This window comes from Pseudophryne corroboree, chromosome 10 (genome assembly GCF_028390025.1).
Source record: "Pseudophryne corroboree isolate aPseCor3 chromosome 10, aPseCor3.hap2, whole genome shotgun sequence".
In the NCBI taxonomy this organism is placed as follows: Eukaryota; Metazoa; Chordata; class Amphibia; order Anura; family Myobatrachidae; genus Pseudophryne; species Pseudophryne corroboree.
Window position 1 is genome coordinate 190047881 of NC_086453.1, and position 23433 is coordinate 190071313.

A 23433-nucleotide genomic window follows, 5' to 3' on the forward strand; every position below is an offset into this window, starting at 1 on the left:
CTGAAAACAATGCAAGCAGGGTTGTTTGGGCCCAGGAGGCTTATGGTGCCTATCTTCAATGCACTCAGCCCATATCAGCCTCAATCCTAAATGCTGCTGGTAGAGACACTGTTGTGGGACTTTTATGTACTGGGGCCTGGGTACCACTGTAGACAAGGGGGCATTACTATGGGGCTTAACCTTAACTAGGGCACTACTATTGAGGCATAAAATGAATTAGCTTACTACTGTGTGGCATACAATGAACCATGGCACAGCTGTGGGGCATACAATGAATTATGGCACTACTGTGGGGCATACAGTGAACCATGGCACAGCTGTGGGGCATACAATGAATTATGGCACTACTGTGTGGCATACAATGAACCATGGCACAGCTGTGGGGCATACAATGAATTATGGCACTACTGTGTGGCATACAATGAACCATGGCACAGCTGTGGAGCATACAATGAATTATGATACTACTGTGTGGCATACCGTGAAGCATTCATTGCACAGCTGTGGGGCATACAATGAATTAGGGCACTACTGTGTGGCATACCGTGAAGCATGGCACAGCTGTGGAGCATACAATGAATTATGACACTACTGTGTGGCATACCGTGAAGCATTCATTGCACAGCTGTGGGGCATACAATGAATTATGGCACTACTGTGTGGCATACCGTGAAGCATGGCACAGCTGTGGGGCATACAATGAATTATGACACTACTGTGTGGCATACCGTGAAGCATTCATTGCACAGCTGTGGGCATACAATGAATTATGGCACTACTGTGTGGCATACCGTGAAGCATGGCACAGCTGTGGGGCATACAATGAATTATGACACTACTGTGTGGCATACCGTGAAGCATGGCACAGCTGTCGGGCATACAAAGAATTATGGCACTACTGTGTGGCATACCGTGAAGCATTCATTGCACAGCTGTGGGGCATACAATGAATTATGGCACTACTGTGTGGCATACCGTGAAGCATGGTACAGCTGTGGGGCATACAATGAATTATGACACTACTGTGTGGCATACCGTGAAGCATTCATTGCACAGCTGTGGGGCATACAATGAATTATGGCACTACTGTGTGGCATATCGTGAAGCATGGCACAGCTGTGGGGCATACAATGAATTATGACACTACTGTGTGGCATACCGTGAAGCATGGCACAGCTGTGGGGCATACAATGAATTATGGCACTACTGTGGGCATACTATGAATTGTTGGTAACACAGTATGTCATGTTATGACTTGAGTCACTACTATGACCTGGGGTCACTACTGTGGGGTATGTTATGGCATCGGGGCACTACTGTGGGCACATATTCACTTAATTTATGTTACCACAGTGTATATATGTACAAGTAAATAAAACATAATTTTACCTATTTATATTTCACAAATTGCAGTTTTTCAACAGTCACTTTGAGGTGGTGGTGTTTCCATTGCAGCGAGTGCACATGACGCTGCCAGCCCAGGAGAAGATATGAGGTAGGTGTTTGGTCTTTTTACTATTACTAAAAGTGGTTGGTGGATATTTTAATGTGGGGCAATGGCTATGATAGAAGAATATGATATGATGCGAGAGGATTTGAAGAGGAAGATGCTTGAAGAGGTCAATGCATTACATTGAGCAATCACCATGACCCCCTAGGGAGCACTTGGTTTGCCCAATCAGGTGGAGCATTGTGAACAGATGTCTCTCTACAAGCATTGGACGCTCCTTCAAAATGTTGCTGTGGGACCCACAAAGTTATAGTTAGCAAACAGAGAAAGTCAGGAAGATGTGTTGTAAGAAAGATGCTAGATCGCGAAGTGTTGACAATGCCATGGGAGGGATGGGGGGGGGGGCACTGGCCCTGGTCTTGGACTCCCCTACCCTTGCAAGTTGTCCCATTACCTGACTTCTCCCATGCACATGGCATACACTACACTCAGTACACTGTGCCGTCTCAACTCTAAGAGCATTTTCTAAGGGCCGGATGACAAGTGGGGGCAGGCTGGACAAAGCGTGGGAGTGGGCCACACTTATGGGCCAGATGTACTGAGCATTGAAAAGTGATAAAGTGAAGAGTGTTACACTACCAACCAACCAGCTCCTGTTATTTTTCAAACACAGCCTGTAATATAGCGGTTAAGAGCTGATTGGCTGGCACTTTATCACTCTCAACTTTATCACTGTTCAAGTCTTTGTCACACGCCATGGGCGGCGTTCGCCGCGCTTACCCCTGCGTGCCTGCTGGTCTGTGTTGCGGCCTCCGCCTTCGGTGGTCCACGGGCTCCGGCGTCTGGCTGGCGCGGCTCCCGGCGGTTCCCCGGGGCAGGGGCACCGCCATGACACCCGGCATCACGTGGGCGGGGAGCGGGTGACGTCATCGGACTTTTCCGCCAATCATGCGGAGGCAGGAGATTCAAAGGCAGATGCCGGGCAGCGCCTCGGCGCCTGAGTATCGTCTTTTCCTCTGAAGTGGATGCCAGTGCTTCTGTTCTCGGCGGATCTCTCTGCAGCATACCCCAGTGTCTCCGGCATTTCCAGGTGTCAGTTGTTGCACAGCTTCCAGCATTCCCAGCCGCTGCTGGGTTCCACTGCGCTCCAGTCACCAGTGCTTCTCGGAGTCAGCGTGGGCTGCAGGTTAAATGTCGCTCTCAAGTTGTACAAGCCCTCAGTGTCTTTAACCCTCGCTCCCAAGTTATACAAGTCCTCAGTGTCTTTAACCCTCGCTCTCAAGTTATACAAGTCCTCAGTGTCTTTAACCCTCGCTCCCAAGTTATACAAATCCTCAGTGTCTTTAACCACCACTCTCAAGTTCTTCAAATCATCAGTGTCTTTAACCACCGCTCTCAAGTTCTTCAAATCATCGTTGTCTTTAACCACCGCTCTCAAGTTCTTCAAATCATCAGTGTCTTTAACCACCACTCTCAAGTTCTTCAAATCATCAGTGTCTTTAACCATCGCTCTCAAGTTCTTCAGTCACCAGTATCTTTTACCATCACTCACAGGTACTTTCTGGACATTTCTCCATACGCTCCTTCTCTGTTATGTGACATTGTGTTGCCCCCTTCCTGCAATAAAGTCCTTTAATATTTTCACCAAGCTTTACTGTCAGAGTCCTGTATGAGGAAGACCTATATCAAGCCATCCCTGTTCCGACCCAACTGTGGTTCCTCTCCCCTACCATCGGGAGAACCCCCGAGTTCACAACACCCCCATCCTAGGTCATTGACAGTATACTCAGGCCTCATGGACCCAGGGGATCGGAGCCCAGAGGCAAGTACCATCCAGGACTTGATTTCTCGAGTACAAAGTCAGGAAGCAGCACAGGGCCAGGTGATGCATTATCTCCAGGAATTATCTGGTCGGCTGGATCAAATTCAGACTTCTCTGGCTTCAGTAGTACCGGCCCCAGCTCCAGTACCCGTTCCAGTGGTTGTCTCTAGTAATGTTCCATCTTCCTCTGGAACCAGGTCGCGCCTTTAGCTCCCTACTCCTTCTCGCTATAATGGGAATCCAAAGAATTGCAGTGGTTTTCTCAATCAGTGCGAGGTACATTTTGAACTGCTTTCACATAGCTTCCCTACTGATCGGTCCAAGGTGGCATACATTATTTCTTTGCTAGAGGGTTCAGCGTTGGATTGGGTGTCTCCATTATGGGAGCGATCTGATCCATTGGTTTCTAGTTACACCAATTTCATTACGTAATTCCGGAGGATCTTTGATGAGCCCGGCAGGACGACCGCTGCCTCTGCAGACTTGCTTCGTGTCCGACAAGGCTCTCGTTCAGTGGGACAGTATGTGATTAATTTTCAGACCATAGCCTCAGAACTGCGCTGGAATAATGATGCTCTTCGGGCTGCCTTTTGGAACGGGCTCTCCGATCGTCTAAAGGACGAGTTGGTCACTAGAGATTTGCCGGATTCTTTAGAACAGTTGATCTCGCTCTGTGTAAAGGTAGATCTTCGCATGCAGGTACGAGGTGGCGAACGTAGTCGGTCAGATCGATCAAGGGTCCGATCTCTTCCGTGTAAGCAGACGGTTATTCCAAGTCCTGATGAACCCATGCAGATTAATCGATCTCGGCTGTCCCCAGAGGAACGTCGGCGTCGGCGTGAGGGTAGACTCTGCCTCTACTGTGGAGCCGCGGATCATTTTCTCAAGTTTTGCAAGGCTTGCCCGGGAAACGGGCAGTCCTAGCTTGTTCCGGAGGAGTCGAGCTAGGGGTTTCTTCTAAACCTTCTCCGCCAGTGGACTGTTTACTCTCTGTGTCTCTGTTTACCGGGTCAGTAGCCAAACCCGTTAAGGCTCTGCTGGACTCAGGGGCTGCAGGGAATTTTATTTCCCTTTCCTGTGCCCAGGATCTGGGTTTTCAGTTACGGTCGGTCGAACGACCTATTACGTTGACAGCTATCAATGGTACCCAAATTTCTAACGGTCTGATTTCAAGCTGTACAGTACCAATCAAACTGCAAGTGGGAGCTCTGCATCAAGAACACCTGGAATATCTAGTGATTCGGGAGATGCCCCACGATCTGGTTCTTGGCCTTCCTTGGCTCAAACTTCACAACCCTCACGTCGACTGGAGTTCGACACAGATAACATCTTGGAGTCCTTTTTGTCATTCGAATTGTCTCACCCCTGTCTATCCACTCCGTGTATCTTCCAAGTTAGATGAAGGGCTCATTCCGGAGGCCTATCGGGAGTTTTCTGACGTGTTCTCGGAGCAAGCGGCCGATCAGCTACCACCGCATAGACCCTGGGACTGCCCCATTGAGCTCATTCCGGGGAAAATGCCACCTCGGGGTCGCACTTATCCCTTATCATTACCCGAGACCCAAGCTATGTCGGACTATATCAAGTCTAATCTGCAGAAAGGATTCATCCGCCCCTCTACCTCCCCGGTGGGGGCGGGTTTCTTTTTTGTGAAGAAGAAGGACGGAGGGCTGAGACCATGTATTGACTATCGTGGTCTAAATGATGTCACCATTAAGAATAAGTATCCTTTGCCACTCATTACGGAGCTTTTTGATAGAGTTTGCGGAGCCCGAGTTTTCACCAAGCTTGATTTAAGGGGAGATTATAATTTGATACGTATTCGACAGGGGGACGAATGGAAGACGGCCTTCAATACCAGGGACGAGCATTACGAGTATCTGGTAATGCCGTTTGGCCTCAGCAACGCCCCTGCCGTCTTCCATGGATTCATTAATGAAGTCTTTCGGGATATGCTATACCTAAGTGTAGTGGTATATTTGGATGACATTCTGATATTTTCTAAAAATCTCACAGAGCACAGAATACAGGTCAAGGAGGTACTTCTTCGATTGCGAGAGAATCATCTTTATAGCAAGATTTCCAAATGTACTTTTGAGGTTCCTTCTATTCCATTTCTTGGTTACATAATTTAGGGCATGGAGCTTCGTATGGATCCAGAGAAACTCACTGCCATCCGGGACTGGACTCAGCCTCTTTCCTTGAAAACGGTACAACGATTTCTGGGTTTTGCAAATTACTAACGGAAATTCATAAAGGGATTTTCTACCATCGTCGCACCTATTACTGCCCTGACCAAGAAGGGTTCTGACCCAAAGCATTGGTCCTCCGAAGCTGTAGCAGCGTTCGCTCAGTTAAAGGCAGCCTTTATGTCTGCTCCAGTACTTTAACAACCAAATTTTTCGAAACCATTCTTTTTGGAAGTTGATGCCTCCACGGTAGGCATAGGTGCCGTGCTTTCGCAGTACGCTCCAGATGGGAAGTTACATCCATGTGGTTTCCATTCTCGCAAATTCTCTCCTGCGGAACAGAATTACACCATTGGAGACAAAGAGCTTTTGGCAATAAACTCTGCCTTGGAGGAATGGAGATATCTTTTGGAAGGTGCTAAACACCTAATTACAATTTTCACTGATCATAAGAATTTGCTGTACCTCAGGATGGCCCAGTGCTTGAATCCCCGTCAAGCTAGATGGGCGCTCTTCTTTACTCGGTTTTCGTTTGTTATTAAGTACCGGACCGGGACTTTTAACACCAAGGCTGATGCTTTATCCCGTTCCTTAACAGCTTCGGCTGAGGATAATTCTGTTGAGAAGGCTTTGATTCTCAGTCCAGTTTCTATGTCAGCGACTCCCACCGCTCTGGGCCCTCCTCCTGGGAGAATGTCTGTGCCAGCTAAATATCGACCAAGGTTGTTGCAGTGGGCTCATATTTCCAAGTTTTCCGGTCACCCTGGAGTTCAAAAGATGTGGGAGTTTCTACGAAGGTCTTACTGGTGGGACACTATGAAGAAGGATATTCAAGATTATGTCAACTCATGTCCTCAGTGTGCTCAGCACAAAATTCTTCGTTTGCCTCCTGCGGGTTGTTGCATCCACTGTCCATTCCTCAGAGGCCTTGGACCCATATCTCTATGGACTTTGTCACCGAATTGCCCCTCTCCAAGAGTCACAATACTGTCTGGGTAATTATCGACCGTTTCTCTAAGATGGCACATTTCGTACTTTTGACCGGGTTACCATCAGCTCCCAAGTTGGCGTTGTTATTTATCCGAGAACATTTCCGCCTGCACGGCTTACCTCAGGAAATCGTCTCTGACCAGGGGGTACAATTCACTGCAAGATTTTGGAGAGCTCTCTGTGCGGCCTTACAAATAAAACTCAAGTTTTCATCCGCTTATCATCCACAAACCAATGGGCAAACTGAACGCGTCAATCAAGATTTAGAGACTTTTCTCCGTGTTTATCTCTCCCTCACAAGATGATTGGGTGGAACTGTTGCCATGGGCCGAGTTTGCCCATAATCATCTGTACCACTCTTCGACTGGTGAGTCCCCATTTTTCATTAATTATGGGTTCCATCCTCAAGTTCCTGAATTACCCATTTGCCCTCCGGAGGATGTTCCTGCTGCAGCCTCTACTCTTCAACACTTCAGCCAAATTTGGAGTCGAGTTCATGCTAATCTCAAGAGAGTCTCCGGCCGCTATAAGTTCTTTGCGGATAGGAAGTGACGAGCAGCTCCCCAATACAAGGTTGGTGACAGGGTATGGCTCTCCATCCGCAACCTCCAGTTAAGGGTGCCCACTATGAAGTTCGCCCCAAAGTTTATTGGTCCTTACCCCGTGTTGCAAGTCCTGAACCCGGTTGTCTGCGAATTGGGATTGTCTTCCCACCTCCGGATACCAAACTCCTTTCATGTCTCTCTCCTTCGCCCCCTTATTTTAAACTGGTTCCATTTAAAATCCCCGAGGCCAACCTCTGCTGAGTCTGAAGCTGGAACGGACTTTGAAATCAAAGCTATTCTCGACTCTCGTTATCTTCACAAGAATCTACAGTATTTGGTGGAGTGGAAAGGTTTTGGCCCCGAGGAGAGGAGCTGGGTCAAGGCTACTGAAGTTATGGCTCCCCGACTGGTGCAGATTTTCCATTCCAGACATCCAACAATACCTGGAAAGTGTCCGGGGGCCACTCCTGGAGGAGGGGGTACTGTCACACGCCATGGGCGGCGTTCGCCGCGCTTACCCCTGCGTGCCTGCTGGTCTGTGTTGCGGCCTCTGCCTTCGGTGGTCCACGGGCTCCGGCGTCTGGCTGGCGCGGCTCCCGGCGGTTCCCCGGGGCAGGGGCACCGCCATGACACCCGGCATCACGTGGGTGGGGAGCGGGTGACGTCATCGGACTGTTCCGCCAATCCAGCGGAGGCAGGAGATTCAAAGGCAGACGCCGGGCAGAGCCTCGGCGCCTGAGTATCGTCTTTTCCTCTGAAGTGGATGCCAGTGCTTCTGTTCTCAGCGGATCTCTCTGCAGCATACCCCAGTGTCTCCGGCATTTCCAGGTGTCAGTTGTTGCACAGCTTCCAGCGTTCCAAGCCGCTGCTGGGTTCCACTGTGCTCCAGTCACCAGTGCTTCTCGGAGTCAGCGTGGGCTGCAGGTTAAACGTCGCTCTCAAGTTGTACAATCCCTCAGTGTCTTTAACCCTCGCTCCCAAGTTATACAAGTCCTCAGTGTCTTTAACCCTCGCTCTCAAGTTATACAAGTCCTCAGTGTCTTTAACCCTCGCTCCCAAGTTATACAAATCCTCAGTGTCTTTAACCACCGCTCTCAAGTTCTTCAAATCATCAGTGTCTTTAACCACCGCTCTCAAGTTCTTCAAATCATCATTGTCTTTAACCACCGCTCTCAAGTTCTTCAAATCATCAGTGTCTTTAACCACCGCTCTCAAGTTCTTCAAATCATCAGTGTCTTTAACCACCGCTCTCAAGTTCTTCAAATTATCAGAGTCTTAACCACTGCTCTCAAGTTCTTCAAATCATCAGTGTCTTTAACCATCGCTCTCAAGTTCTTCAGTCACCAGTATCTTTTACCATCACTCACAGGTACTTTCTGGACATTTCTCCATACGCTCCTTCTCTGTTATGTGACATTGTGTTGCCCCCTTCCTGCAATAAAGTCCTTTAATATTTTCACCAAGCTTTACTGTCAGAGTCCTGTATAAGGAAGACCTATATCAAGCCATCCCTGTTCCGACCCAACTGTGGTTCCTCTCCCCTACCATCGGGAGAACCCCCGAGTTCACAACACCCCCAACCTAGGTCACTGACAGTCTTATTACATCTGGCACAAAAAATGGGGGTGAGCTGGACGATGAGTGGGAGCTAACCACACAAGTGAGCTGGGTGCTGGGGTTTAACAGTCAGCTTGGACTCATCAGTGCTGCAACTGCAGCAGCATAAAGAGGTGGCCTCTCCCACACACACCCCTGCACAACAGCCAACTGCTGCTGTCTAGTCCAATGACAGCAGCCGCAGATGGACTGTCACAGTGGCAGGACCAATCATTTGAAGCTAGCAGACATGCAAGCGCCAATGACATTCTGAATTTTGAACTTGATCTTATTGGCCAATGCTCATTTGTAGGCTCTTATGATTGGCTGGCTGCGGCTGCTGTGATTGGCCTGAACAGCTCTGACACTTTCTTTAAAAGTACAGGAAAGGATGAGGGTCAATTCAGGATGAGGGGAGAAGTGGGAAGAAGAGGAGAGTAGTGTTGATCAGGGTGATTGCCCCTGTAACACATGCCCCTTTTCCTGGCAGAGTAGTGTGGTCTGTGACGTGGATCCTGGCTACAGCATCAGTGATGGAAACTTCAGCTGCAAGTGTCGCCAGGGTGCTTTGGCGATGGCCCCCTGGATCTGCCACGTTTAGCGAAAGAATAAGGAATTGGATCACCTGGTATCCCTGGAACATATGCAGCAAAGTACCACGGGACCCCCCCAATCGCTTAATCAGGCTGTGTTGTCAGTGCAGAACAAGCGAAGACTGAACGAAGTGGGAGAGTTGGAGAAAGACAGGAGAAAATATAGTCCGCCTCCAAGCACTTGTACTCATATGGAGTTACTTTTATTAGTTAGCTAAATGACAAAAAACTGCCAGTCAAATGGGCTAGATCTAAGGCCTCATAAAGATACCCATACAGCAATCAATAAAATTAACACAAAAACATAAAAAATGTAAGTATACTAATCACTTGTATACAATGGAGGCAGACCCTTTGTAGGCTGAAGCAGTATTATCATGATTTCAGCTAATATTTTTTTCCAACCTCAATGAATCAAGAAAACCATCACTTTTAATGGCTGATATACAGTAGACACATGAAACACAAGGCAGAATTCTCAGACACAGATATACCGCTGGCCTTGTCTGCAGGAAGAACCCCACCAAACAGAACTGGCAATGACTAAGACTTTTTTTTTAATATAATTTTGAATCAACTTACTTTGTCCATGGACGACAGACACTGTTTTCTTTCATTGAAAAATATCCGGAATTACAGGGTTGGCATTCTAAAATAATAAGAATTAACATTAAAGATCATTAAGCCAAACGAAGAGGCGAAACAGAGCCCCAGCACATATTAAGCCCTGTGCGTAGTTGAAAGCAGTAAGTTGGACATACACATAGGTTCTTTACTGTGGTCTGTTATTGAAGTCTTAAAATGTAAAAAGCATTTCAGGTTTAGCTTTCTTAGAAAGTTCTTTATTATGGCCATAAGCAGCTGATTGCAGCAGCAAATTTGTTAGCAGTTTGGCAAAACCATGGGGGTCATTCCGAGTTGATCGCTTGCTAGCAGTTTTTAGCAGCCGTGCAAACGCATTGTCACCGCCCACTGGAGAGTGTATTTTCGCTTTGCAGAAGTGCGAACGCTTGTGCAGCAGAGCGCCTGCAAAATCGTTTTGGGCAAAACAAGACCAGCCCTGTAGTTACTCTTCATGTGCGTTGATTCTAACGACGGAGGGATGGCTTTTGACGTCACACACCCACCCAGCGTTTGCCCAGCCACGCCTGCGTTTTTCCAGACACGCCTGCATTTTTCTAAGCGCTCCCTGAAAACGGTCAGTTGCCACCCAGAAACGCCCACTTCATGTCAATCTTCCCGCGTTCGGCCATGCGACTGGAATCTTCGTTAGACTCTGTGCAAACCCATGATGCTCATTGTACCCGTATGATGCGCCTGCACATTGTGGTGCATACGCATGCGCAGAAATGCAGATTTTTAGCCTGATTGCTGCGCTGCGAACAACGGCAGCTAGCGATCAACTCAGAATGACCCCCCCATGTGCACTGCAGGGGGGGAAGATATAACATGTGCAGAGAGAGTTAGATTTGGGTGGGTTATATTGTTTCTCTGCAGGATAAATACTGGCTGCTTTATTTTTACACTGCAATTTAGATTTCAGTTTGAACACACCCCACCCAAATCTAACTCTCTCTGCACATGTTATATCTGCCCCCCCTGCAGTGCACATGGGGCCTAATTCAGACCTGATCGCTCGCTAGGGGTTTTTGCACTGCTGCGAGCAGATAGTCGCTGCCCATAGGGGAGTGTATTTTCACTTTGCAAGTGTGCGAACGCTTGTGCAGCCGAGCGGTACAAAAAACAGTTTGTGCAGTTTCTGAGTAGCTCTGGACTTACTCAGCCGCTGCGATCACTTCAGACTGTTCATGCCGGAATTGACATCAGGAGCCCTCCCTGCAAACGCATGCACACGCCTGCATTTTTCCAACCACTCCCAGAAAACGGTCAGTTGCCACCCACAAACGCCTTCTTCCTATCAATCTCCTTGCGATCTGCAGTGCAAATGAATTCTTCATTAAAACCATCGCACAGCAATGACCCGCTTTGTACCCGTGTGACACGCCTGCGCATTGCAGTGCATACGCATGCGCAGTTCTGACCTGATCGAAGCGCAGCTAAAAAAGCTAGCGTGCGATCAGGTCTGAATGACCCACATGGTTTTTCCCAACTGCTAACAAATTTGCTGCTGCGATCAGCTCTGAATTAGCTCCTATGTGCTGCCTCAATGCAGTAGAATGAAATAGACTCCTCCTGACATCAGCAGCCAGGTTTCGCTCTGTGGTGCCCGCTGATAAGAGAATAGTTTTCTGCTTCACATTGACCCTACTGTACCATATTAAACCTAGTATAATTGTATGGAACATACTGTTATTTCTGATTTCTTTTCCTATGTCACATCGACAAGCCGTCTTATGTTCATTTCTTGGAGTACTTCCTTCAGGGCAGGCGCACTCAGCATTTGAGGTTTTGGTACATGGCTGTATTTCGATACTTCCTTCACCTGTGATATAACAAGTGGATGTAAATATTTTTTACAATATATTTACATTTCTACTTACTGTCCATGCAGAATTACCACTCTGAGGGCCCAATGGTTCATTCACACAAGCAGAGTTGTCACTGCCCCACTCCTTTATGCATACTGGAAATTCACAGGATAAGGCTTCCACAACACTGCTGCTTATTAAGTAATAACTTATTGGGCCAAAGCATCAGAGAGACCTGCTGAATAAAATGTACAGCCAGGGCTGGACTGCCCATCTGTCACTTCTAGAGATGTGCGGCTGGCACTTTTCGTGTTTTGTGTTTTGGTTCTAATTCCACTTTCGTGTTTTGGTTTTGGCTTGGTTTTACCAAAACCACCCTTTCGTGTTTTGGTTTTGGATCTGGAAGATTTTTGAAAAAAACATAAAAACAGCTAAAATCACAGAATTTGGGGGTCATTTTGATCCTACGGTATTATTAACCTCAATAACATTCATTTCCACTCATTTCCAGTCTATTCTGAACACCTCACAATATCGTTTTTAGGCCAAAAGGTTGCACCGAGGTGGATGTATGACTAAGCTAAGCGACAAGTGTGCGGCACAAACACCTGGCCCATCTAGAAGTGGCACTGCAGTGGCAGAAAGGATGGCAGATTTAAAACATAGGCCCCAAACAGCACATGATGCAAAGAAGAAAAAGAGGTGCAATGAGGTAGCTATATGACTAAGCTAAGCGACATAAGTGTGCAAAAGAAACACCTGGCCCATCTAGGAGTGGCACTGCAGTTACAGACAGGATGGCACTTAAAAAAACTAGTCCCCAAACAGCACATGATGCAAAGAAGAAAAAGAGGTGCAAGATGGAATTGTCTTTGGGCCCTCCCACCCACCCTTATGTTGTATAAACAGGACATGCACACTTTAACAAACCAATCATTTCAGCGACAGGGTCTGCCATACAACTGTAGCTGAAATGACTGGATTGTTTGGGCCCCCACCAAAAAAGAAGCAATCAATCTCTCCTTGCACAAACTGGCTCTACAGAGGCAAGATGTCGACCTCATCCTCATCCTCCGATTCCTCGCCCCTTTTACTGTGTACACCCTCCTCCTCACAGAGTATTAATTCGTCCCCACTGGAATCCACCATCACAGGTTCCTGTGTACTTTCTGGAGGCAATTGCTGGTAAAGGTCTTCCCGGATGAATTTATAATTCATTTTGATGAACATCATCATCTCCACATTTAGTGGAAGTAACCTCCTACGCCGATCGCTGACAAGGTGACCGGCTGCACTAAACACTCTTTCGGAGTACACACCGGAGGGGGGGCAACTAAGGTAAAATAAAGCCAGTTTGTGCAAGGGCATCCAAATTGCTTATTTTTCCTGCCAGTATCCATACAGACTGTCTGACATGCCTACTTGGATGCTGTCATTCATATAATCCTCCACCATTCTTTCAATGGTGACAGAATCATATGCAGTGACAGTAGACATGTCAGTAATCTTTGGCAGGTCCTTCAGTCCGGACCAGATGTCAGCTTTCGTTCCTGACTGCCCTGCATCACCGCCAGCGGGTGGGCTAGGAAATTTTATCCTTTTCCTTGCAAACCCAGTGGCGGGAGAAATTGAAGGACGAGCTGTTGACGGTCACGTTCCGCTTGAGTTGACAATTTACTAACCAGCAGGTCTTTGCACCTCTGCACACTTGTGTCTGCCGGAAAGAGAGATACAATGTAGGCTTTAAACCTAGGATCGAGCACGGTGGCCAAAATGTAGTGCTCTGATTTCAACAGATTGACCACCCTTGAATCCTGGCAAAGGGAAGGAAGGGCTCCATCCACAAGTCCCACATACTTTGCGGAATCGCTCCGTCTTAGCTCCTCCTTCAATTTCTCCAGCTGCTTCTGCAAAAGCCTGCCTAGAGAAGTGGAACCTAGATAGGATTTGATACTGGGGACACAGTACAGGTTGAGTATCCCATATCCAAATATTCCGAAATACGGAATATTCCGAAATACAGACTTTTTTGAGTGAGAGTGAGATAGTGAAACCTTTGTTTTTTGATGGCTCAATGTACACAAACTTCGTTTAATACACAAAGTTATTAAAAAATATTGTATTAAATGACCTTCAGGCTGTGTGTATAAGGTGTATATGAAACATAAATGAATTGTGTATGAATGTACACACACTTTGTTTAATGCAAGAAATTATAAAAAATATTGGCTAAAATGACCTTCAGGCTGTGTGTACAAGGTGTATATGAAACATAAATGCATTCTGTGCTTAGATTTAGGTCCCATCGCCATGATATCTCATTATGGTATGCAATTATTCCAAAATACGGAAAAATCCGATATCCAAAATACTTCTGGTCCCAAGCATTTTGGATAAGGGATACTCAACCCGTACCTTAATCAATTCTCTAAGTCCCACTGAACTAATGGCGGATACCGGACGCACATCTAACACCAACATACAAGGCCTCAGTTATCCACTTAGCAAAAGGATGACTGCTGTCATTTTTCATCTTCGTCACAAAGGACTGTTGGACAGTCAATTGCTTAGTTGAAGTAGTACAAGTGGTCTTCCGACTTCCCCTCTGGGATGACGATCGACTCCCAGCAGCAACAACAGCAGCGGCAGCAACAGCAGGCGTAACACTCAAGGATCCTACGGAGGAATCCCGATTAGGAGAGGACTCCTTAGTCTTGACAGTGACATGGCCTGCAGGATTACCGACGTTCCTGACTGAGGAGGAAGTTGACGTTGAGGGAGTTGGTGATGTGGCTTGCAGGAGCATGGGTACAGGAGGAAGAAGGGATTTAGGTGTCAGTGGACTGCTTACGCTCTTACCCAAAGTTTCACAACTTGACACTGACTTCTGATGAATGCGCAGCAGGTGACGTATAAGGGAGGATGTTCCCAGGTGGTTAACATCCTTACCCCTACTTATTACAGATTGACAGAGGCAACAGATGGCTTGACACCTGTTGTCCGGATATGTGGAGAAAAATAAGATTTTACTCACCGGTAAATCTATTTCTCGTAGTCCGTATTGGATGCTGGGGACTCCGTAAGGACCATGGGGAATAGACGGGCTCCGCAGGAGACTGGGCACTTTAAGAAAGATTTAGTACTACTGGTGTGCACTGGCTCCTCCCTCTATGCCCCTCCTCCAGACCTCAGTTAAGGAAACTGTGCCCGGAAGAGCTGACATTATAAGGAAAGGATTTTGGAATCCAGGGTAAGACTCATACCAGCCACACCAATCACACCATATAACTTGTGATAAACTTACCCAGTCAACAGTATGAACAACAACAGAGCATCAACAATGGATGCCCACATAACATAACCCTTTATTAAGCAATAACTATGTACACGTATTGCAGAAAGTCCGCACTTGGGACGGGCGCCCAGCATCCACTACGGACTACGAGAAATAGATTTACCGGTGAGTAAAATCTTATTTTCTCTAACATCCTAGTGGATGCTGGGGACTCCGTAAGGACCATGGGGATTATACCAAAGCTCCCAAATGGGCGGGAGAGTGCGGATGACTCTGCAGCACCGAATGGGCAAACACAAGGTCCTCCTCAGCCAGGGTATCAAACTTGTAGAACTTAGCAAATGTGTTTGTACCCGACCAAGTAGCTGCTCGGCAAAGCTGTAATGCCGAGACCCCTCGGGCAGCCGCCCAAGAATAGCCCACCTTCCTAGTGGAATGGGCTTTCACTGATTTTGGATGCGGCAAACCATCAGCCAAATGAGCCTGCTGAATCGTGCTACAGATCCAGCGAGCAATGGTTTGCTTTGAAGCAGGAGCACCCAGCTTGTTGGATGCATACAGGATAAACAGCGAGTCAGTCTTCCTGACTCCAGCCGTCCTGGCTACATAGATCTTCAAAGCCCTGACTACATCAAGCAACTTGGAATCCTCCAAGTCACGAGTAGCCGCAGGCACCACAATAGGTTGGTTCAAATAAAAAGATGACACCACCTTCGGCAGAAATTGCGGACAAGTTCGTAATTCAGCCCTGTCCATATGGAAAACCAGATAGGGGCTTTTACATGACAAAGCTGCCAATTCTGACACACGCCTAGCCGAAGCTAAGGCCAATAGCATGACCACCTTCCACGTGAAATACTTTAGCTCCACGGTCTTAAGTGGCTCAAACCAGTGGGATTTCAGGAAACCCAACACCACGTTGAGATCCCAAGGTGCCACTGGTGGCACAAAAGGGGGCTGAATATGCAGCACTCCCTTAACAAACGTCTGAACTTCAGGAAGAGAAGCCAGTTCCTTTTGAAAGAAAATAGATAGGGCCGAAATCTGGACCTTTATGGACCCCAACTTCAGGCCCATAGTCACTCCAGACTGTAGGAAGTGCAGGAACCGACCCAGCTGGAATTCCTCTGTAGGGGCCTTCCTGGCCTCACACCAGGCAACATATTTTCGCCATATACGGTGATAGTGTCTTGCTGTCACGTCCTTCCTAGCCTTTATCAGCGTAGGAATAACTTCCTCCGGAATGCCTTTTTCCACTAGGATCCTGCGTTCAACCGCCATGCCGTCAAATGCAGCCGCGGTAAGTCTTGGAACAGACAGGGCCCCTGTTGCAACAGGTCCTGTCTGAGAGGCAGAGGCCACGGGTCCTCTGTGAGCATTTCTTGCAGTTCCGGGTACCAAGTCCTTCTTGGCCAATCCGGAACAATGAGTATTGTTCTCACTCCTCTTCTTATGATTCTCAGCACGTTGGGTATGAGAGGAAGAGGAGGAAACACATAGACCGACTGGAACACCCACGGTGTTACCAGTGCATCCACAGCTATCGCCAGAGGGTCTCTTGACCTGGCGCAATACCTTTGTAGCTTTTTGTTGAGACGGGACGCCATCATGTCTACCTGTGGCAGTTCCCATCGATTTGTAATCTGAGTGAAGACTTCGTGATGAAGTCCCCATTCTCCTGGGTGGAGGTCGTGCCTGCTGAGGAAGTCTGCTTCCCAGTTGTCCACTCCCGGAATGAACACTGCTGACAGTGCTTGCACGTGATTCTCCGCCCAACGAAGAATCCTGGTGGCTTCCGCCATCGCCACTCTGCTTCTTGTGCCGCCCTGGCGGTTTACATGAGCCACTGCGGTGATGTTGTCTGACTGAATCAGCACCGGTTGGTTTCGAAGCAGAGGCTCCGCTTGACTCAGGGCGTTGTATATGGCCCTTAGTTCCAGGATATTTATGTGCAGACAAGCCTCCTGACTTGACCACAACCCTTGGAAGTTTCTTCCCTGAGTGACTGCCCCCCACCCTCGGAGGCTCGCATCCGTGGTCACCAGGACCCAGTCCTGTATGCCGAACCTGCGGCCCTCAAGAAGGTGAGCACTCTGTAGCCACCACAGAAGAGACACCCTGGCCCTCGGGGACAGGGTGATCAGCCGATGCATCTGAAGATGCAATCCGGACCACTTGTCCAACAGATCCCATTGAAAGATCCTCGCATGGAACCTGCCGAAGGGAATGGCTTCGTATGATGCCACCATCTTTCCCAGGACTCGCGTGCAGCGATGCACCGACACCTGTTTCGGTCTTAAGAGGTCTCTGACTAGAGTCACGAGCTCTTGAGCCTTCTCCGCCGGGAGAAATACCTTCTTCTGGTCCGTGTCCAGAATCATGCCCAGAAAAGGCAGACGCGTTGTAGGAATCAGCTGCGACTTTGGGATATTCAGAATCCAGCCGTGCTGTTGCAACACTTCCTGAGAGTGTGCTACGCTGATTAGCAACTGCTCTCTGGACCTCGCCTTTATGAGGAGATCGTCCAAGTATGGGATAATTGTGACTCCTTGCTTTCGAAGGAGCACCATCATTTCTGCCATTACCTTGGTAAATATTCTCGGTGCCGTGGAGAGCCCAAACGGCAACGTCTGGAATTGGTAATGACAGTCCTGTACCACAAATCTTAGGTACTCCTGATGAGGTGGATAAATGGCGACATGCAAGTAAGCATCCTTGATGTCCAGAGACACCATAAAATCCCCCTCTTCCAGGCTTGCAATGACCGCTCTGAGCGATTTCATTTTGAACTTGAATCTTTTCAGATAAATGTTCAGGGACTTTAAATTCAATATGGGTCTGACCGAACCGTCCGGTTTCGGTACCACAAACATTGTGGAATAGTATCCTCTTCCCTGTTGAAGGAGGGGAACCTTTACCACCACCTGCTGGAGATATAACTTGTGAATTGCCTCTAACACTACTTCCCGTTCCATGGGGGAAGCTGGTAGGGCCGATTTGAGGTAACTGTGAGGGGGCATCACTTCGAATTCCAGCTTGTATCCCTGAGACACAATCTGTATAGCCCAGGGATCCACCTGTGAGCGAACCCACTGGTGGCTGAAATTTCGGAGACGCGCCCCCACCGCTCCTGGTTCCTGTGGAGCCCCAGCGTCATGCGGTGGATTTAGTGGAAGCCGGGGAGGACTTCTGTTCCTGGGAACTAGCTGTATGGTGCAGCTTCTTTCCTCTACCCCTGCCTCTGGCAAGAAAGCACGCACCTCTGACCTTCTTGCTTCTTTGTGATCGAAAGGACTGCATTTGGTAATACGGTGCTTTCTTAGGCTCTGAGGGAATATATGGCAAAAAGTTTGACTTCCCAGCCGTAGCTGTGGAAACTAGGTCAGAGAGACCGTCCCCAAACAATTCCTCACCCTTGTAAGGTAACACCTTCATGTGCTTTTTGGAGTCGGCATCACCTGTCCATTGCCGAGTCCACAGGACCCTTCTGGCAGAAATTGACATTGCATTTATTCTAGAGCCCAGTAGGCAAATGTCCCTCTGGGCATCCCTCATATATAGGACAGCGTCTTTTATATGCCCCAGGGTCAGTAAAATGGTATCCTTGTCTAAGGTATCCATTTCCTCAGATATATTATCTGTCCATGCTGCTACAGCACTACACATCCAGGCCGACGCAATTGCCGGCCTCAGTAGAGTACCTGAATGTGTATAAACAGACTTCAGGATACTTTCCTGCTTCCTATCTGCAGGATCCTTTAGGGCGGCCATATCCTGTGACGGCAGGGCCACCTTCTTAGATAAGCATGTCAGAGCTTTATCTATCCTAGGGGAGGATTCCCAGCGCATCCTGTCCGTTGGCGGGAAAGAGTACGCCATAAGTAACCTTTTGGAAATCAGCACTTTCTTATCGGGGGAATCCCACGCTTTCTCACATAATTCATTTAACTCATGTGAAGGGGGAAAAGTCACCTCCTGCTTTTTCTCCCCATACATATAAACCCTCTTGTCAGGGACAGGGTTTACCTCTGATATGTTCAAAACATACTTCATTGCTATAATCATGTAGCGGATGGCTTTAGCCATTTTAGGCTGCAATTTTGCATCATCATCATCGACACTGGAGTCAGAATCCGTGTCGATATCTGTGTCAACAATTTTGGATAGTGGGCGCTTCTGAGACCCTGACGGCCTCTGCGCTGTAGGATCAGGCATGGGCTGAAACCCCGACTGTCCCAAGGCATCAGCTTTATCCAACCTTTTATGTAAGGAGTTTACATTATCATTTAACACCTTCCACATATCCATCCAATCAGGTGTCGGCGCCGTCGGCGGAGACACGTCATTCATCTGCACTTGCTCTGCCTCCACATAGCCCTCTTCGTCAAACATGTCGACACACGCGTACCGACACACCACTCACACAGGGGATGCTCTATATGAGGACAGGACCCCCACAAGGCCTTTTGGAGAGACAGAGAGAGAGTATGCCAGCACACACCCCAGCGCCATATGACCCAGGAATCACACTGTAACTTAGTGTTCACCCAGTAGCTGCTGTATATATAATGAATGCGCTAAATTTATGTGCCCCCCCCTCTCTTTTTACCCTTTCTACCGTGAGTCTGCAGGGGAGAGCCTGGGGAGCTTCCTCTCAGCGGAGCTGTGGAGAGAAAATGGCGCTGGTGAGTGCTGAGGAAGAAGGCCCCGCCCCCTCAGCGGCGGGCTTCTGTCCCGCGATTTTGTGTAAAATTAATGGCGGGGGCTCATGCATATAACAGTGTCCAACTGTATATATGCTGCTTTTGCCAGGAGGTACTTAATTGCTGCCCAGGGCGCCCCTCCTGCGCCCTGCACCCTACAGTGACCGGAGTGTGTGGGTTAGTGTGGGCGCAATGGCGCACAGCTGCAGTGCTGTGCGCTACCTCATATGAAGACAGGAGTCTTCTGCCGCCGATTTTGACGTCTTCTTGCTTCAACCCGCCGGCTTCTGTCTTCTGGCTCTGCGAGGGGGACGGCGGCGCGGCTCCGGGAACGGACGACAAGGTCAGGTTCCTGTGTTCGATCCCTCTGGAGCTAATGGTGTCCAGTAGCCTAAGAAGCGCAACCTAGCCGCAGTTAGTAGGTTTGCTTCTCTCCCCTCAGTCCCACGTAGCAGAGAGTCTGTTGCCAGCAGAAGCTCTCTGAAAATAAAAAACCTAACTAAAATACTTTCTTATTAGCAAGCTCAGGAGAGCTCACTAAAATGCACCCAGCTCTGTCCGGGCACAGATTCTAACTGAGGTCTGGAGGAGGGGCATAGAGGGAGGAGCCAGTGCACACCAGTAGTACTAAATCTTTCATAGAGTGCCCAGTCTCCTGCGGAGCCCGTCTATTCCCCATGGTCCTTACGGAGTCCCCAGCATCAACTAGGACGTTAGAGAAAAATATCACACCGAAGACGTGGCTTTTTTGGTAGTTTGCCCAGGCAGCACAATGGGCTTCTTCATCCCACGGACAAGAGGTGTCTCCCCCGGTGCCACCATCACCATCAGAATACTCATCGTCAACTTCCTCCTCAGCCCCAGCAATACACATATCCTCATCATGGTGTACTTCAACAGTGACATCTTCAATTTCAATATCAGGAACTGGACTGTAAGTGCTCCTTCCAGCACTTGCAGGGGGCGTGCAAATGGTGGAAGGAGCCACCTCTTCTCGTCCAGTGTTGGGAAGGTCAGGCATCGCAACCGCCGACACACTTGGACTCTCCTTGAGGATTTGTGATACCATATCAGAACACATCGTTCTTTTCTATGCTTTTTTCAGCTTAACTCTTTTAATTTTTCTAGCGGGAGGATGAGGGCTTCCATCGTCATGTGAAGCTGAACCACTAGTCATGAACATAGGCCAGGGCCTCAGCCGTTCCTTGCCACTCTGTGTCATTAATGGCATATTGGCAAGTTTACGTTTCTCCTCAGACCATTTAAATTTCTTTTGGGTCTTTTTACTGAACTGTGGCTTTTTGGATTTTACATGCCCTCTACTATTACATTGGGCATCGGCCTTGGCAGACGACGTTGACGGCATTTCATCAGCTATGTCATGGCTAGTGCTAGGAGGAAGTGGTTCTTGAGCTTTCCCTATTTATCTTCCAAATTTTTGTTCTCCATTATGTTTCTGGAGTTATATAATAGAATATGCGGCACAGGAATGACTGGAATGACTGATGGCCAGGACACTACCACTGGTCTGATGCAGCACAACACAGCAACACTGTAAGGGACTTGTGGTTGTTATTATTATTATTTTCTCTAACGTCCTAAGTGGATGCTGGGGACTCCGTCAGGACCATGGGGAATAGCGGCTCCGCAAGGAGACAGGGCACAAAAATAAAGCTTTAGGATTAGGTGGTGTGTACTGGCTCCTCCCCCTATGACCCTCCTCCAAGCCTCAGTTAGGTTTTTGTGCCCGTCCGAGCAGGGTGCAATCTAGGTGGCTCTCCTAAAGAGCTGCTTAGAAAAAGTTTTTAGGTTTTTTATTTTCAGTGAGTCCTGCTGGCAACAGGCTCACTGCATCGAGGGACTTAGGGGAGAGAATTTCAACTCACCTGCGTGCAGGATGGATTGGATTCTTAGGCTACTGGACACCATTAGCTCCAGAGGGAGTCGGAACACAGGTCTCACCCTGGGGTTCGTCCCGGAGCCGCGCCGCCGACCCCCCTTACAGATGCTGAAGATTGAAGGTCCGGAAACAGGCGGCAGAAGGCTCTTCAGTCTTCATGAAGGTAGCGCACAGCACTGCAGCTGTGCGCCATTGTTGTCACACACTTCACACCAAGCGGTCACGGAGGGTGCAGGGCGCTGCTGGGGGCGCCCTGGGCAGCAATATTTAATACCTTTATGGCAAAAGAATACATCACATATAGCCATTGAGGCTATATGTATGTATTTAACCCATGCCAGTTATCTAAAACTACGGGAGAAAAACCCGCCGAAATAGGGGGCGGAGCTTATTCTCCTCAGCACACAGCGCCATTTTCCTGCTCAGCTCCGCTGTGAGGAAGGCTCCCAGGACTCTCCCCTGCACTGCACTACAGAAACAGGGTAAAACAGAGGAGGGGCAATTTTTTTGGCGATATTTTGATATATTTAAGCTGCTATAAAGAACAACACTTATATAAGGTTGTTCCCATATATATTATAGCGCTTGGGTGTGTGCTGGCAAACTCTCCCTCTGTCTCCCCAAAGGGCTAGTGGGGTCCTGTCTTCGATAAGAGCATTCCCTGTGTGTCTGCTGTGTGTCGGTACGTGTGTGTCGACATGTATGAGGACGATGTTGGTGTGGAGGCAGAGCAATTGCCGATAATGGTGATGTCACCCCCCAGGGAGTCGACACCGGAATGGATGGCTTTGTTTATGGAATTACGTGATAATGTCAGCACATTACAAAAATCAGTTGACGACATGAGACGGCCGGCAAACCAGTTAGTACCTGCCCAGGCGTCTCAGACACCGTCAGGGGCTGTAAAGCGCCCTTTACCTCAGTCGGTCGACACAGACCCAGACACAGACACTGAATCTAGTGTCGACGGTGATGAAACAAACGTATTTTCAAGTTGGGCCACACGTTATATGATCACGGCAATGAAGGAGGCTTTGCATATCTCTGATACTGCAAGTACCACAAAAAGGGGTATTATGTGGGGGGTGAAAAAACTACCTGTAGTTTTTCCTGAATCAGAGGAATTAAATGATGTATGTGATGAAGCGTGGGTTAACCCAGATAGAAAAATGCTAATTTCAAAAAAGTTATTAGCATTATACCCTTTCCCGCCAGAGGTTAGGGCGCGCTGGGAAACACCCCCTAGGGTGGATAAGGCGCTCACACGCTTATCAAAACAAGTGGCGTTACCGTCTCCTGATACGGCCGCCCTCAGGGATCCAGCTGATAGAAGAATGGAAACTACCCTAAAAAGTATATACACACATACTGGTGTTATACTGCGACCAGCCATCGCCTCAGCCTGGATGTGCAGTGCTGGGGTCGTCTGGTAGGATTCCCTGACTGAAAACATTGATACCCTGGATAGGGACAGTATTTTATTGACTATAGAGCAATTAAAGGATGCTTTCCTTCATATGCGAGATGCTCAGAGAGATATTTGCACTCTGGCATCGAGAGTAAATGCGATGTCCATATCTGCCAGAAGGAGTTTATGGACGCGACAGTGGTCAGGTGATGCGGATTCCAAACGACATATGGAAGTATTGCCGTATAAAGGGGAGGAATTATTTGGCGTCGGTCTATCGGATCTGGTGGCCACGGCAACTGCCGGAAAATCCACCTTTTTACCTCAGACCCCCTCCCAACAGAAAAAGACACCGTCTTTTCAGCCGCAGTCCTTTCGGTCCTATAAGAACAAGCGGACAAAAGGACAGTCATATCTGCCTCGGGGCAGAGGAAGGGGTAAGAGAGGGCAGCAAGCAGCCCCTGCCCAGGAACAGAAGCCCTCCCAGGGTTCTGCAAAGCCCTCAGCATGACG

General features: G+C 48.3%; 1 protein-coding gene across 1 annotated transcript in view; it reads right to left on the minus strand.

Annotated features, from left to right (window-relative positions):
* The window catches only part of TNFRSF4 (TNF receptor superfamily member 4), a 54263-nt gene that overhangs the window by 7882 nt on the left and 22948 nt on the right, over positions 1-23433 (minus strand). The window contains exons 3-4 of the mRNA XM_063941754.1: positions 11494-11628; positions 9768-9834 (exon numbers count right to left, since the gene is read on the minus strand). Coding sequence (XP_063797824.1) covers positions 9768-9834; positions 11494-11628 — 202 coding nt within the window. The remainder of the gene's footprint in view (positions 1-9767; positions 9835-11493; positions 11629-23433) is intronic.